The sequence below is a fragment of the Macaca fascicularis genome, chromosome 1, assembly GCF_037993035.2.
Source record: "Macaca fascicularis isolate 582-1 chromosome 1, T2T-MFA8v1.1".
Taxonomy (NCBI): Eukaryota; Metazoa; Chordata; class Mammalia; order Primates; family Cercopithecidae; genus Macaca; species Macaca fascicularis.
In genome coordinates, this window is record NC_088375.1 from 107,777,232 (window position 1) to 107,789,844 (window position 12,613).

At 46.2% G+C, this 12,613-nt stretch overlaps 1 protein-coding gene across 1 annotated transcript; it reads left to right on the top strand.

Moving 5' to 3' along the window:
• The first annotated feature begins 268 nt into the window (after window positions 1-268).
• LOC102122058 (protein S100-A12) lies at window positions 269-1,152 on the top strand. Its single transcript, XM_015457073.3, is given in 3 exon segments — window positions 269-318; window positions 320-404; window positions 893-1,152. Coding segments are annotated over 3 exon segments (276 nt in total). The 3' UTR covers window positions 1,034-1,152.
• Window positions 1,153-12,613: the final 11,461 nt, after the last annotated feature.

Below are 12,613 nucleotides of genomic sequence, written 5' to 3' on the forward strand. Positions count from 1 at the left end.
ATGAGGTGGTATGGAACATAGGTAACTGAGGCTGATTCTTTTAGACATTAGACAGTATTATATGTTTTCTCCTCCTCATCCTATCCATACATGAGCAGTTCACCATGGATAAGACAGAGCAGAGAGACCACAAATAGATATGGAGGATGTTATGTTTTCTTTAGGCCCTTGATTCAGAAAGAAAGGGGAGAGTGGATGTTGAGGGGTGGGGGAGAAACTGGCTCTAGATCTCTCTTGTTTCCTTGAAGGTTAACGTTAGGCTGGGAAGATGACAAAACTTGAAGAGTACCTGGAGGGAATTGTCAATATCTTCCACAATCTCAGTTTGGATGGGGCATTTTGACACCCTCTCTAAGGGTGAGCTGAAGCAGCTGCTGCCAAAGGAGCTTGCAAACACCATCAAGGTAGGTTTTGCCCCTCTCACTGCAAACTTGCCCACACTCCTGCACTGAGGAGAGTGGCAAGGCCTGGCAGAGGATGGTGGGACAAGGACTGGGGTGGAGTTGGCCCCAGTTTGAGCTCCCAAAGGATGCTTTCCCCACTGCTGTGGGAGAGGGCCTTTGCTTCCCTCTCTCAATAACTCACTTAAGGCTCTACTCAGTTCCTCTCTCTGAGTCTGTTTCCTTATATGTAAAATGGAGAGAGGCAGGGCACGGGAGGGGTTGAATGAGTGGGCAGAAGAGTACCTTCCAGGTCAAGACTTGTTAATTCCCGGGTGGTTCATGACCATTGTGTCCTCTGTTTTGTTACATTGGATTCTCCAACACAGTGTTGGCTGATGAGTTAATGTGCCTGGGCCTCCCTAACTTGAGCTCTGAGGGATAAGAGGCCTAAGAAAGGGTCTTGTGTGGAGGTTCTGAACTCAAGGTCTCTGTTATCCTTTTTTTCCTAGAATACTAGGGACAAAGCTGTCATTAACAAAATATTCCAAGGCCTGGATGCTAATCAAGATGAACAGGTCGACTTTCAGGAATTCATATCCCTGTCAGCCATTGCACTGAAGGCTGCCCATGACCATACCCACAAAGAGTAGGTAGCTCTCTGAAGGCCTTTTACCCAGCAATGTCGTCAATGAGGGTCTTTCTTTTCCCTCACCAAAACCCAGCCTTGCCTGTGGGGAGTGAGAGTTAATAAATACACTCATGAAAAGTTCTGAATAGTGTCTGTGCACTTTTTTCTTTCCATGCCTGTGGTTCCCAGACTTGATCACACCTTACGCCTGCTCTTCTGGCAGCCTAATCTAGATCCCTTAGAACTCCCGCTCCATTTGTTCATTTGATAACCAATTATTTATTGATTGAATTATTTGTTGAATGTCCACTATTCATTCATTCATTTATTCATTCACTCAACAAATGTTCACTGAGCATCAGAGACCAAAGATACAAAGTCCTTGTCTTCTTAGAGCTTGTATATTATTGGGGAGAGGATAGAAAATAAATGAATAGACAAGCAAATAAAGATACATTGTATGGCTGGCCTTCGTGGCGTGTGCCTGTAGTTCCAGTACTCAGGAGGCTGGAGTGAGAGGATTGCTTGAGTCCGAGAGTTTGAGGCTGTAGTGTGCTATGATTGCGCTTGTGAATAGCTATTGAATTCCAGCCTGGGCAACATAGCAAGATCTTGTCTTTAAACATATATACATATATATATATATAAAATATAATATGACATGATATCATATGACATGATGTGATCGTATGATACAATAGTAGTTAATGATAAGTTATATGAAAAAAACTAATGTAGAGAAGTAGAGTTGCGGAGGAAAGGGAAGGAAGGGGATGTAGGTTTAGATGGAGTGGTCAGGGTGTACATCTGAGCAGAAATCTGAAAGAAATGAAGAAGAGTGACTTGCATATGTCTAGGGGCCAAGAGTTCCTGGCAGTGAGTAGCCAAGGCCCTTGGTGGGCACATACCTGACCTGCTCAAAGAGTAGCACAGAAGCCAGTATACCTGGAGTACAGTGACTGAAATGGGGAGTGGTGGGGAATATGGGCCTTTAAGTATCAGGAAGCAGATAACAGCAGCTTGTAGATCATGGGAAGGACTTTGGACTTTATTCTAAATGTGCTAAGGAGACACTGAGGGATTTTGACCAGGGGAGCGAAATGATTCCATTTATGCTTTGAAGGATTACTTTGGCTGCTTCTGTGGAGAACAGATTGTAGGGCACAGACAAGCGTGGAAGCTAAGCAGCTAAGAAGAGACTCCCCAGGGCAACCCTGTTCAAGTGAAATATAATATGTGTAACTTAAACTTTACTAGAAACTATATTTAAAAAGGTAAAAATAAAGGGGAAATTAATTTTAATAACATATTTTGGTAGCCTAATAGATCCAAAATATTATCTCTTCAGCTATATAAAACTATTGTTGAGATAGTTTACATTCTTTTCTTTCATTTTAAGACTTTGAAATCCAAAGATTCACATATGACCATGTTTTAAGTGCTCAGTAGTCATGTATAGATCATGGCAACCATATTGGATCCTGAAGCCCTAGATCGTTTCAGAGACGGAATGGGGCTGGACTAGGGTGGTGATAATGGTAGTGACAAGGGGTGGTCAGATTATCAATACATTTCAAAGGTGGAAATTGAAAAATCAAGGGTTACTCCAAAGGTTTTCCCCTAAGACACTGGGCTGGATGCTAGGGATACAGAGATGAAAGAACAAGTCCTTGCCTTAGATGTTCATCTTTGGTTGGGGAAGGCCTGAATCAGGAGGAATCCCCATGCCATGTCATCTATGTTTTGGCAGAAGTTAGTATAGGATTTCGTGGGAGAATAGAGACTGACCCAGCTTTGGGGGCAGGCTGGGGCCCATTAGGCTACCTGAAAGAGTGGACACATGGTCATAAAATTTGGGGCAGAACTTTGAAACGGGGGAGATGATATAGAATTTGCATGTCTGTGGGCATGGGATAGTAAGAAACACTGTCTTTGGTCTTCTTAAAGAAGGAAAGGGATGGAAAGGAGCTGGGAAGAACAAGGAACAAGAGACCAGGGAGAAGAGTATTATGTCCTATCCAACACAGGGTCGGGGGAGACTTCCCTGACTAGACTCTCCACACTAGTCTAGGCCAGGTTCTTTGTTCAACACTCCAAAAGGACCATGCTGCTCTCCTTTGGTGCTCTTGTCTTCTTTTGTGATTCTGGATCCATGGCCATGATTATTTGTTTAATATTCATCTTCTCTGATGGACTAGGTTGTTAAAGAGCAGGTGGTGAATCACTATGAATCACTAGCACAAGCATAGTGCCTGGAAAGAGGTGGTTGTTTGTTATGGATTGAATATTTGTGTTCCTTCTGAGATTCATGTTGAAACTTAATCCCCAATGCGAGTATTAAGAGGTTGGGGTTTAGGGGGCGATTAGGTCATGAGGCTTCCACCCTTTTGAATGGGTTGGTGCATTATGAAAGGGTTTGAGGAGGCAAGTTTTCCCCTTTTAAACCTTCCACCACGTGAGGACACAGTGTTCCTCCCCTCTGGAGGAAGCAGCAAAAAGGTGCCATTTTGGAAGCAGAGAGCAGCCCTTACCAGGCACCTGAACCTGCCAGTACCTTGATCTTGGACTTCTCAGCCTCCAGAACTGTGGGAAATAAATTTGTGTTGTTTGTAAATTATCCATTCTATGATATTTTGTTATAGTGGCATGAGGACACTAGGACAATGTTTGAGAAACATTTCTTAAATGAATAAATGTGTGGAAATCAGTAAGTCTGTAGGCTTAACTCTCTATAAATGGCCCCAGGGAAAATACAAAGAAGTATGGCCTCAGGGATAGGTGTTGTGCCCTGGTGAGGAGTGCAATTCAATCTGACCAGCGGGTCACTGGAAACCTCCCTGTCCTCCAAACCCTGACTCCTCCAACCAACCACTAAAATCAGGTCTGGCACTGATGGGGAGCATGAAATCAGAAGTCAGCCCCAGTCTCTGTTTAGTGGGACCATCAAGATACCCACAGAAGAGGCATCAGGGGCATAGCTTTGGGGTCTGGTAGACCCTCCTGTGGCTGCTCCCTCCGTAGAAGGATGTTTTTAAAAATAGGAGAGACCAATGGGGTTGAGGAGGATATTTATTAATTATTTAGGTGCACTGGTCCAGTTGGATTAACATCCAAAGGACTGAGCCCTGAACTATGAAATCAGCGGAAGTCACTTGAAAGTCATTTCCACCTTCAAAATGTATTGATAATTGGACCACCCCTTGTCATCACCATTATCACCACCCTAGTCCAGCCCCATTCCATCTCTGAAATGATTTAGGGCTTCAGGGTCCAATATGGTTGCCATGATCTATACCTGACTACTGAGTGCTTGAAAAATGGTCATATGTGTGAGATGAGCTAGAATTGTAATACACCGGATTTCAATTAATTGAGACATGCATTATATCGTTTCTTACTTTTCAAGGAAAAACGTGTTTTACAACTTGAGTTTATCTGTCTAGTGACCTTGCAGCTGCACAGCTAGAGAAACAGGGTCTTCACAATGCCTGGGAAAGGAGGAGAGATAAGGCTCACTAGCCACAGAAAAACAGGCAGTTAATTTTTAAAGGACTCCAGCTCTTTGTCTTTCTCGGGGGAACTGGGTTTTCTTACGTACAACTGAGTTTCTGCTTACACATTCTTTAATTTCTTTGAATTCCTGTTCCACCTCTGGATCTTCTTCAGCAGCAGGGGCAGGCCAGGTGGCAAAATTAAAGAATTTTAGAAAGATTAGATACCCTGCTGGAGGTCGGACATGACAGATGTGAGGAAAAGTGGGAAGGGAGGCTTTTTACTGCAGGAGGGTGGATTTGGCTTTTGGCTTATTTACTGTAAAGCCATGCGGAGACAGTGTATGGGAAGCTGGGATTCAGGACAAGTGACAAATGATGATTCCTGGGCACATAGGCTTGGGGTGGAGGTTTGCTGACCACCCCCATCAGAGGAAACAACTGCATCTGTGAGATGCAGTTGCATGGAAAGTGTGTGAGAAAGTAGAAGCCTGTGGATGGGGCTGAGGGGAGAGGCTAAAGATGGGGGTGAAGTCGGATTGACAGAAGAGGAAGGAGTGTGTGACCCAGGGAAGGGAGTCCTGGAATGGTCCAAGCCTGGAAGGCTTCCATCACCAAATGTGAATGAGAATGTGAGAGCATTTGGGGAAAACCCTCCCTCACGGCACAACCTTGGCCAAATCACTTTGCCTCTCTGGGTCTTTGTTTTCTTTATTTTTGAAGAATTCAAAGGTATTTTAAACATTTGTTTTGAAAAGTTTTAGACTAGGTGAATACTCAGGTGCCACCCAGTGTTAGTACTCTGAGAGACTTCAGTTGGATAGAGAGGAACATTGCACAGGGTCTAGAAGGAGAACGCCACTTAGTGAGAGGGTAGGAAGGAGGATGTCCCTTGGTGCTAAAGAGTAGCAGTCAAGAGTGTGAGGTTAGAACTTATACTTCTGTGTTCAAATCCTAGCATTGCCACTTACTAATTGTGAGACCTTGAACAAGTTACTTAGAATCTTTAAACCTCAATTTCCCCATCAGTAGCATGGGGATAACCATAGCACCCCTCTCCCAGAGTTGGTGAGAGGATTAGGTCATCTCATAGCACATGGAAAGCACTTGGCACAATATCTGATGCAGAGTAAGCACACAGCAAACATTAGCAATAACAGTAAGATCATAATTTAGACAGGAGGTAATGATTGCAGCTGACCCACTCTCTGCCACAGCACAATAGGTATAGATTATTTTAAACCAAAGCAGTTTGAGGTTATATTTAGGGGTGGCTTGGTTAGTTAAAGTTGACCAGTGTAAGATAAGGAACCAAGGGAAGTTGAGCAATATCTTCCTCTAAAGGCCTTTGAACTAGGCCAAGCTGTTCTGCAAACTAGGCCACTCCCTTAATGCACTCACCTTGATTTGGGACCGCTTCTGATATATATAGTAGTATTAGAATCTCTTAAAAAAACCCAAAAAACCAACAACTAGCCGATGAGAACAAAAGCCAAGCATATTTGCTGTTGTGAAAACACTCACCAACTATAATTTTGTTTCAAAATAGGCCACTGAACCACAAGTTGAACTTGAATCATGGCTAGAAAAATTTTAAGGGTTGCTAACCTTGGTCAAAATCCATCAGCCAGCGGCACCTAAGGACAATGACAAGGGCCCTTGACTTGGAATCAAATGAACTTGGTTAGACTCCCAGCTCAACTGCTTGGCTCTGTGAGTTTGGACGAGTGGCTTCCCTTCTCTGAGCCTCAGTTTTTTCAGGTATGTAGTGTGCTGTTTGCACAAGTGATCTCCAGTACCTTCATGAATACACAGAGACTAGACCACGTGACTGTGGTTGGTGTCGTGGAACAAGCAAATGAACACAAGCACTGTTAGATCCACTGAGCCCAGGGATTGGCCTTGTTGTTTCTGGAGGCCTTGTCTCATTGTCACCCTCTGTCCACCCCCAGAGGCCCTATTCTCCAGCCACTCTAGAACAGTCTGTAATTTCTCCATGGCTTTCAAACTTCTTGGGTTTTGCTCCTGTTGTCCCCTTGTTCTCTTTGTCTAAAGGGTCTTCTCATCCCTTCATTCACAAACATTTTTTTGTGTCTGCTCTGTTGCAGACACTAGGCTACCTGGGCCCTTCTCTGGCTCTAGAACACCTGCTTATATACCATGACCTGACTCAACCATCACATCCTTGAGGGAGCTCACCTGTTCGTATCTTCCTCATGTATTTCCATCAAGAGTAGACTTTAGGTCCCTTCCAATTTGGAGCTAACCTCCCTCTTCTGCTCTCTGGCTCCTGCTGGAATGATGAGTCTGACAAAGCTGTCTGGGCAAAGGCATTACTGAGTGATAAAGGACACCAATATCCTCCTGAGGGCAAAGTATTGCACATATAGCACCCAAAAGAGTGGCATTGGTGTCCTTTATCACTCAGTAATGCCTTTGCCCAGACAGCTTTGTCAGACTTCCAGTACACCACAAGTCAAGCCATGCCAGCCTGTGCATCAGGCCCTTGGATCTCAGGAGAAGGATCTGGGCTCAACAAAGTGGCTAACAGAAGCCCCTGACGTGAGAATGGCTAGGTCTTGTCATTTTGACCTGGCCAACACAAGAAGCCTTTCAAGTTAAGATAAAGCAAACTAAAAATCTGGAGGGCAAGAGCTCCTACTTCCTATGTTTCTCTGATTTCTCTTATTGCCTAACACAGGACTGGGCACACGGAAGTGCAATTCTTGCCCTTTCAAAACTTAGCATGGGCATTAGTCCAAGCAAACTTTCCTTCTCCCTTGTTCCCTCTACCCGTGCCCCCTGGCTCCCCCCACCCACCCCCACCCCCACCACAGCCAAGAAGACAGCAAAAAGTGCCTCTCTGTACTCTCAGGGCATCTTGTGCTTACCATCTGCCTTTGCTTATCTTTTGCCCAGAACATTGTATTGTAGAGAAAATATCTGTTTGGTAATTGTGTCCCCACTGGACTGAGGGCTCTGTAAAGGCAGGGAATCTAGCACAGTATTTGACATAAGACCAGGCTCAGCAGCCTCCTAACTGGTCCTCATGCTCCTACTCTGGGGTTCCCCAGGCTACCCTCTACATAACCACCAAATGATCTCCTCCAGATACATCATATCACATCACCTGCCTGATTAAACCCCTCCAAAGGCTCTCCAATGTATTTGGGGTGAAATCTTTGTGGAGATGGCTTCTTGTCATCCAGGCCTCGTTTCCAGCGTTGCTTCCTTGCCTGGTTGCTGGCCCATGGAGCAGTCCTGCTAGCAGGTCTCCTTTATTTTCTTTGTGGAACTCATCAACATCTGAAATGATCTGGGCTATCTATTTCTTGACTTGCCTCTGGTCTGACTCTCCCCTAGACGCAGTTTTATTGACCCAGCAACTATAACAGGGTGCTGCATTTAGTTCTTACTCAGTGAATATTTGCAGACTGAACAACTGATGAATGTTGGCTTCTTTGCATGGAGCTGTTTCCTACCGGAGGGAATGAACACCTGGAGTAGAACGCGAGGGCGATGCTTGAGGCGGTGCTGGGAGAGTGGGAGGGCCTGGCAGCAAATGAGCCACACCACAGTGGGTTTTGGAGGCCTTGCCCCTGGCGTGGGCTCCTCTCCCTGGACCTCAGCAATATTTGAAGGCAGTTGTCATGGCTCCCTTGCTTACCTTTTCCAGACTCGATTCCCCAAGACCTTCAACAATTTTCCCCTGTGATTGTCTCCTTTCGTTATTAGGAGAAGACTCGAAAGTGGGACATCCTGTGTTTTGAGGGAGCAATTCCTGGTTAGATATGACCCCTAGTTACTTCACAAAGATTAGATATGACCCCTAGTTGCTTCTCTGAAAGCACCCAGCCACACAGTACTGCATTTTACCACAGAGAACAGGAGGGCAGAAGGCAGTAAGTGAGAAAAAGTTTGGGGAGAGGATGTAGAAAAGGTAGGGAGAGAAAGAGACAGGGTAAATCAAGAGGGAAAAGGTTAGGGGAGAGGCAGGGGAGAGGAGGGAGGATCAGACTCCAAGTCAAGGCGGGGGCTGCTGAAGGTGCTGGCTGCATGCTGGAACCCTGACGGTCCTGCCACCCCTGCTGGCGGCCACCCTCCTCTTCCTCTTCACCTCAGATCTTGGCAACAAACCTCTTCCTCACTGTATAGTCTGCATGCGGCAATTTTGGGTATGTGGGCAAGTGTGGGAGAATTCATGGAGAAAAGGAAAGCCTGGATGTAGTTGCTTTGAGCTGGCACCAATAGCGGTGCTCTGTGTTTAGTTGGGACTCTGCATTCCGTGGGACACTCAGGAAGGAGGCCAGTCGGCTCTCCCTCAGGGGCTCCCTTTCCCTGTCTCCTGTGGCTGGGAGCAGATTTCTGAAGACAGGGGTGGTTTAATCATCCAGGGACTGATTGTGGTCTTGGGATAGAGAAACTGTTTCAGGTCAGAGCCCCAAGAGGCAACAGGACTTGAGAAACCAGATGTTTCAGTCCTGCTGTCACTTTGGTAATTGGAATGTCAAAATCCATGACACGGGGCTTTCTAAAATATATGTTTTAAGCAACTGCTGGAAGAGGGGGGCAGTGTGTTGGGGTTTGATTATGGAGCTTACTTCAGAGCAGGGCTGCATCAGGGTTGTGTAAGGTTGGCTCACTGGGCTGGTGAAAGCTGAGATCTTCCTTCCTGGAAAGGTCTTGGCAAATAGCATGAAATGCTTATTTATCATGTTGCAGTCACACCTCTCCTAATTGAGGTGAAGCTCGGGGTAGTTTGAGGCTCTAACTTTACTTTTTTTGAGAAGCACCGCTTCAACTCTCTTAAGTGCTCACCTGTGCTATTGCAACAGACTCCCCACAGGCCGTGTGCTTGGGGTTTCACTCCCACTCCAAATCCATCCCATAAAACACAGATAGAGAAACTTCTATGAAATGCAAATGTGATTATATCACTGCCCTCCCTGAAGCCTTCGGGGCTCTGCCCCTGTTCTGTTGAATGGAGTGTGAGCTCCTTGGCCTGGTACCTACCCTGTTCTTCGCTGTCTCTCTTACCTCTCCCTGTCACACCCCCAGTGCTCCTCATTCACCCTCAAACCCCACTCCTGCCCATTTCCAGGCCTTTGCACACATGGCCTCCTGAAGCACCTTCATGTTTATCCCGGGATGTCTACAGGTACCAGCCTTGATGTCACACTGATACTCACCCCTCCACGGAGATGGCCCCAGTGAAGGGCATCATTCCCACCTCAAAGTCCCACTGAACTACATCCCACCGAAGTCTTTTAGCTGGACCTCCTCGGACTCTCATTTTCCACATCAGAATAATTTGAGGAGCTATCTTGTCTCCCTAAAGGCCTGAGAGCTCCTTGACAACATGGACAAGCTTTATTTATCATGAAGGCCGCTCAGAGCATTATACTGTGCCTGACACATAGTAAGTCTGCAGTTAATGTCTGTTGAGTGAATGAGGGGAAATACAAGTGAATGGACAAGTGAATTCATTTTTCCCCCAAGTTCTGGAGTCATCCCACCACCACCCAGGCCCCAGACCACATTCAGAGCACTACGAAGTGTCTGGAAAGAGTTTAACAGCTTAGACCACTACTGATCCTTCCTCATTCCTCCAGAAAGGCATCTAGCAGTTCAGGTTCCACAGCTAACACCAGACTGGAGGGCAACTCATTGTTGCAGGAATTGTTGGATAGTCATCTGAAGACAGGTTGTCTCTGGTTCTTTAGTCACCATAATGCTGGGAAAGTCCCCAAAGGTCATGTTTCCCCAAAGGACTCATTAATCACAGAGATAGTTGCTGATTCTCACGTGGAGTGGGAATCTTAACCTTGACATGGACCTGGACATGCTTGCTGTCTCTGAGCAAAGAAGCCCACTCTGCTCTACTCAACAGAATGAGGTTTTTTTTTTTTTTTTTTTTTTTAAATGAAAGAGGCTAATGGGAAGGAAGAGGTTAAGCCACCTTGATGAGTTCTGTTCAACTGTGTTTAAAGAAAATTCAACAGGGTGCAAGTGGCTTGCTGTTAGACCATCCCCTGGGGTCTGAAACAATTGCCTACATGCAGACTGAGTTACTAGCGACAAGGCAAATGGAAGAATGCTTGGTATCTGAGGAGGTCTCTGGGTCATCCTGCTGCTCAGCTGCTCTTCTCTCTGCCAGCCCCAGGTCTCCAGACAGCTGGCACCCCCCACTCCCCACCAGTTCCTGAGAGCCACCCCTACCTCACACCCACATTCAAGCAAAGCACCCATTTCTGCTCTAGAATCATCCTGTCTTCACTTTGTGGATGAACAAGTGGATAATCTATGCTGGGATCTTGAATGTGGGGGAAAATCAGCCACAGTCCCTGCTTTCAGGGGCTCATAGTCTTGGCAAATGGATATTTTCAATTCAGTATTTGAAGTGCAATGGTGGAATTATCAGAGTTCTGTGGTCCTGGAGGAGGAAGTCCCTATCTTCTTGAGAAGGGTGGATGGTGAGGAAGCAGTAACACTGGCTCTGAGACTTGATGGATCCTAAGGTACTTACAAGAGACACCAGGATGGTGCACAGCATTTTTAGTGCAAAGGTGAAGAGGCTGGAGAAAGCCTGGATGTAATTTAGGGAGGGCGTTTTGAAGAAGCAGAGGAATAAACATGTGGATAGGAGGATGGATGATAAGGGGTTAGATTTGTTCTGTGCCCTCAAAGGGGAGGAAAAGTAGGACTAATGCTGGGTGGGCATAAGGAGATGGATTTTGGCTCAGTATAATGAGGAACATTCCAAGTGCCACTCCCAAAGGAGGAAACTCTCTTTTCCTGGAGGAATTCAGGCAGGGTTGGTTCAATCACTTGGCAGGGACATTGGCAAGAATCACTCTAGGGTGTGGGTGGGGCAGATTGGATTAAGTCCATAGTTTTCACACTTTTTTCAAGACAAATTTCTTTCTTCAAATCAAATTGGTCTGATTGAACAGAGGGGTAGAGGGGCCCTCAGATTCCCTCAACTTTCTGCTCCTTACCTTCAGGTTTGAGATTCTGTAATGCTAATGCAGAAGCCTTCCATTTGCAGGTTTTGATCTCCTCTTGCCTTTCCCCCCCCACATCATCCCTTGAGAAGAGAGCATAGAATATGTGAGAAATTTTAGACCATTATACAGGCAATGTTTGTTGAGAACCTTCTATGTAGCAGCCACTACTCTAGGTGCTGGGAATAAATCAGAAAAAAGACAGACTTTGCTCTCTTGGAGTTATTAGTCTGGAGGGGTAGGCAGAGTCATAAACATATTTAGGCACATTGTAATAAGTAATGGTGGGCATAGGGCCTAGGGGGAGCACTTACCACCCTACTGGAAGCATCTGGTCTAAGGCCCTCCAATCCCCAGGATGCTTCTCTCTCCCCATTACCAAGCTGTGTTCAGAAGGGGGTGAAGACAGTGACTCCTCTCTGGATGTGAGCATGGGAGCAGAAGGGCTGTCAGAAGATGAGTGTCTCCAGATGTCAGGTCTCCAAGTCAGGCACAGAAGGGACTGGTGAGGGCTTCTAGACTCTGCTGCCTGAGCTCTCAGCCTGAGACTGTTCTTGGAAACATCTTCATACCCTTGAATGGGAGCCCTTATAACCCTGCACCCAGAGCAGAGCCCCCAGGCCCTTAGAGCAGAAGTCTGCAACAGGCAGGTTGGGGGCACAACCATAGCCAGGCTGTGAGGGGAGGGCTGAAATCCAACCATGGCAGCTCTGTATCTTCCTGCTCTGCACGGGGAAAGGGGCTGGGGAGGTGCAGCCAGTGGGGCAGATATGATTCAAGCTATTTTTCATACTGCACTATTTTGAGCAACTCTGTCACTTGTGTGACTTTGGACTAGTCTCTTCTCCATGTTATGCCTTGGTTTCTTCACTTATGAAAAGGGAGAGTAGATGACTGCTAGTCTTTTCCCAGCTCCCCCAGATCCTAATTCTGTGAGTCTTCTTTCTGCTGAAAGGACAGGGGTCAGAAGACCTTGATCTGAACTCTGGTTTTTGGAAGGCCCACCCCCACTGGTTATAACCTAGGAAAGGGACTTTATAGCCAAAGGGCAGGAAGATGGCAGAGGAGTCCCTGAAGTTAAGGTCTAGGGCAGCTTGAAGTGGGAGC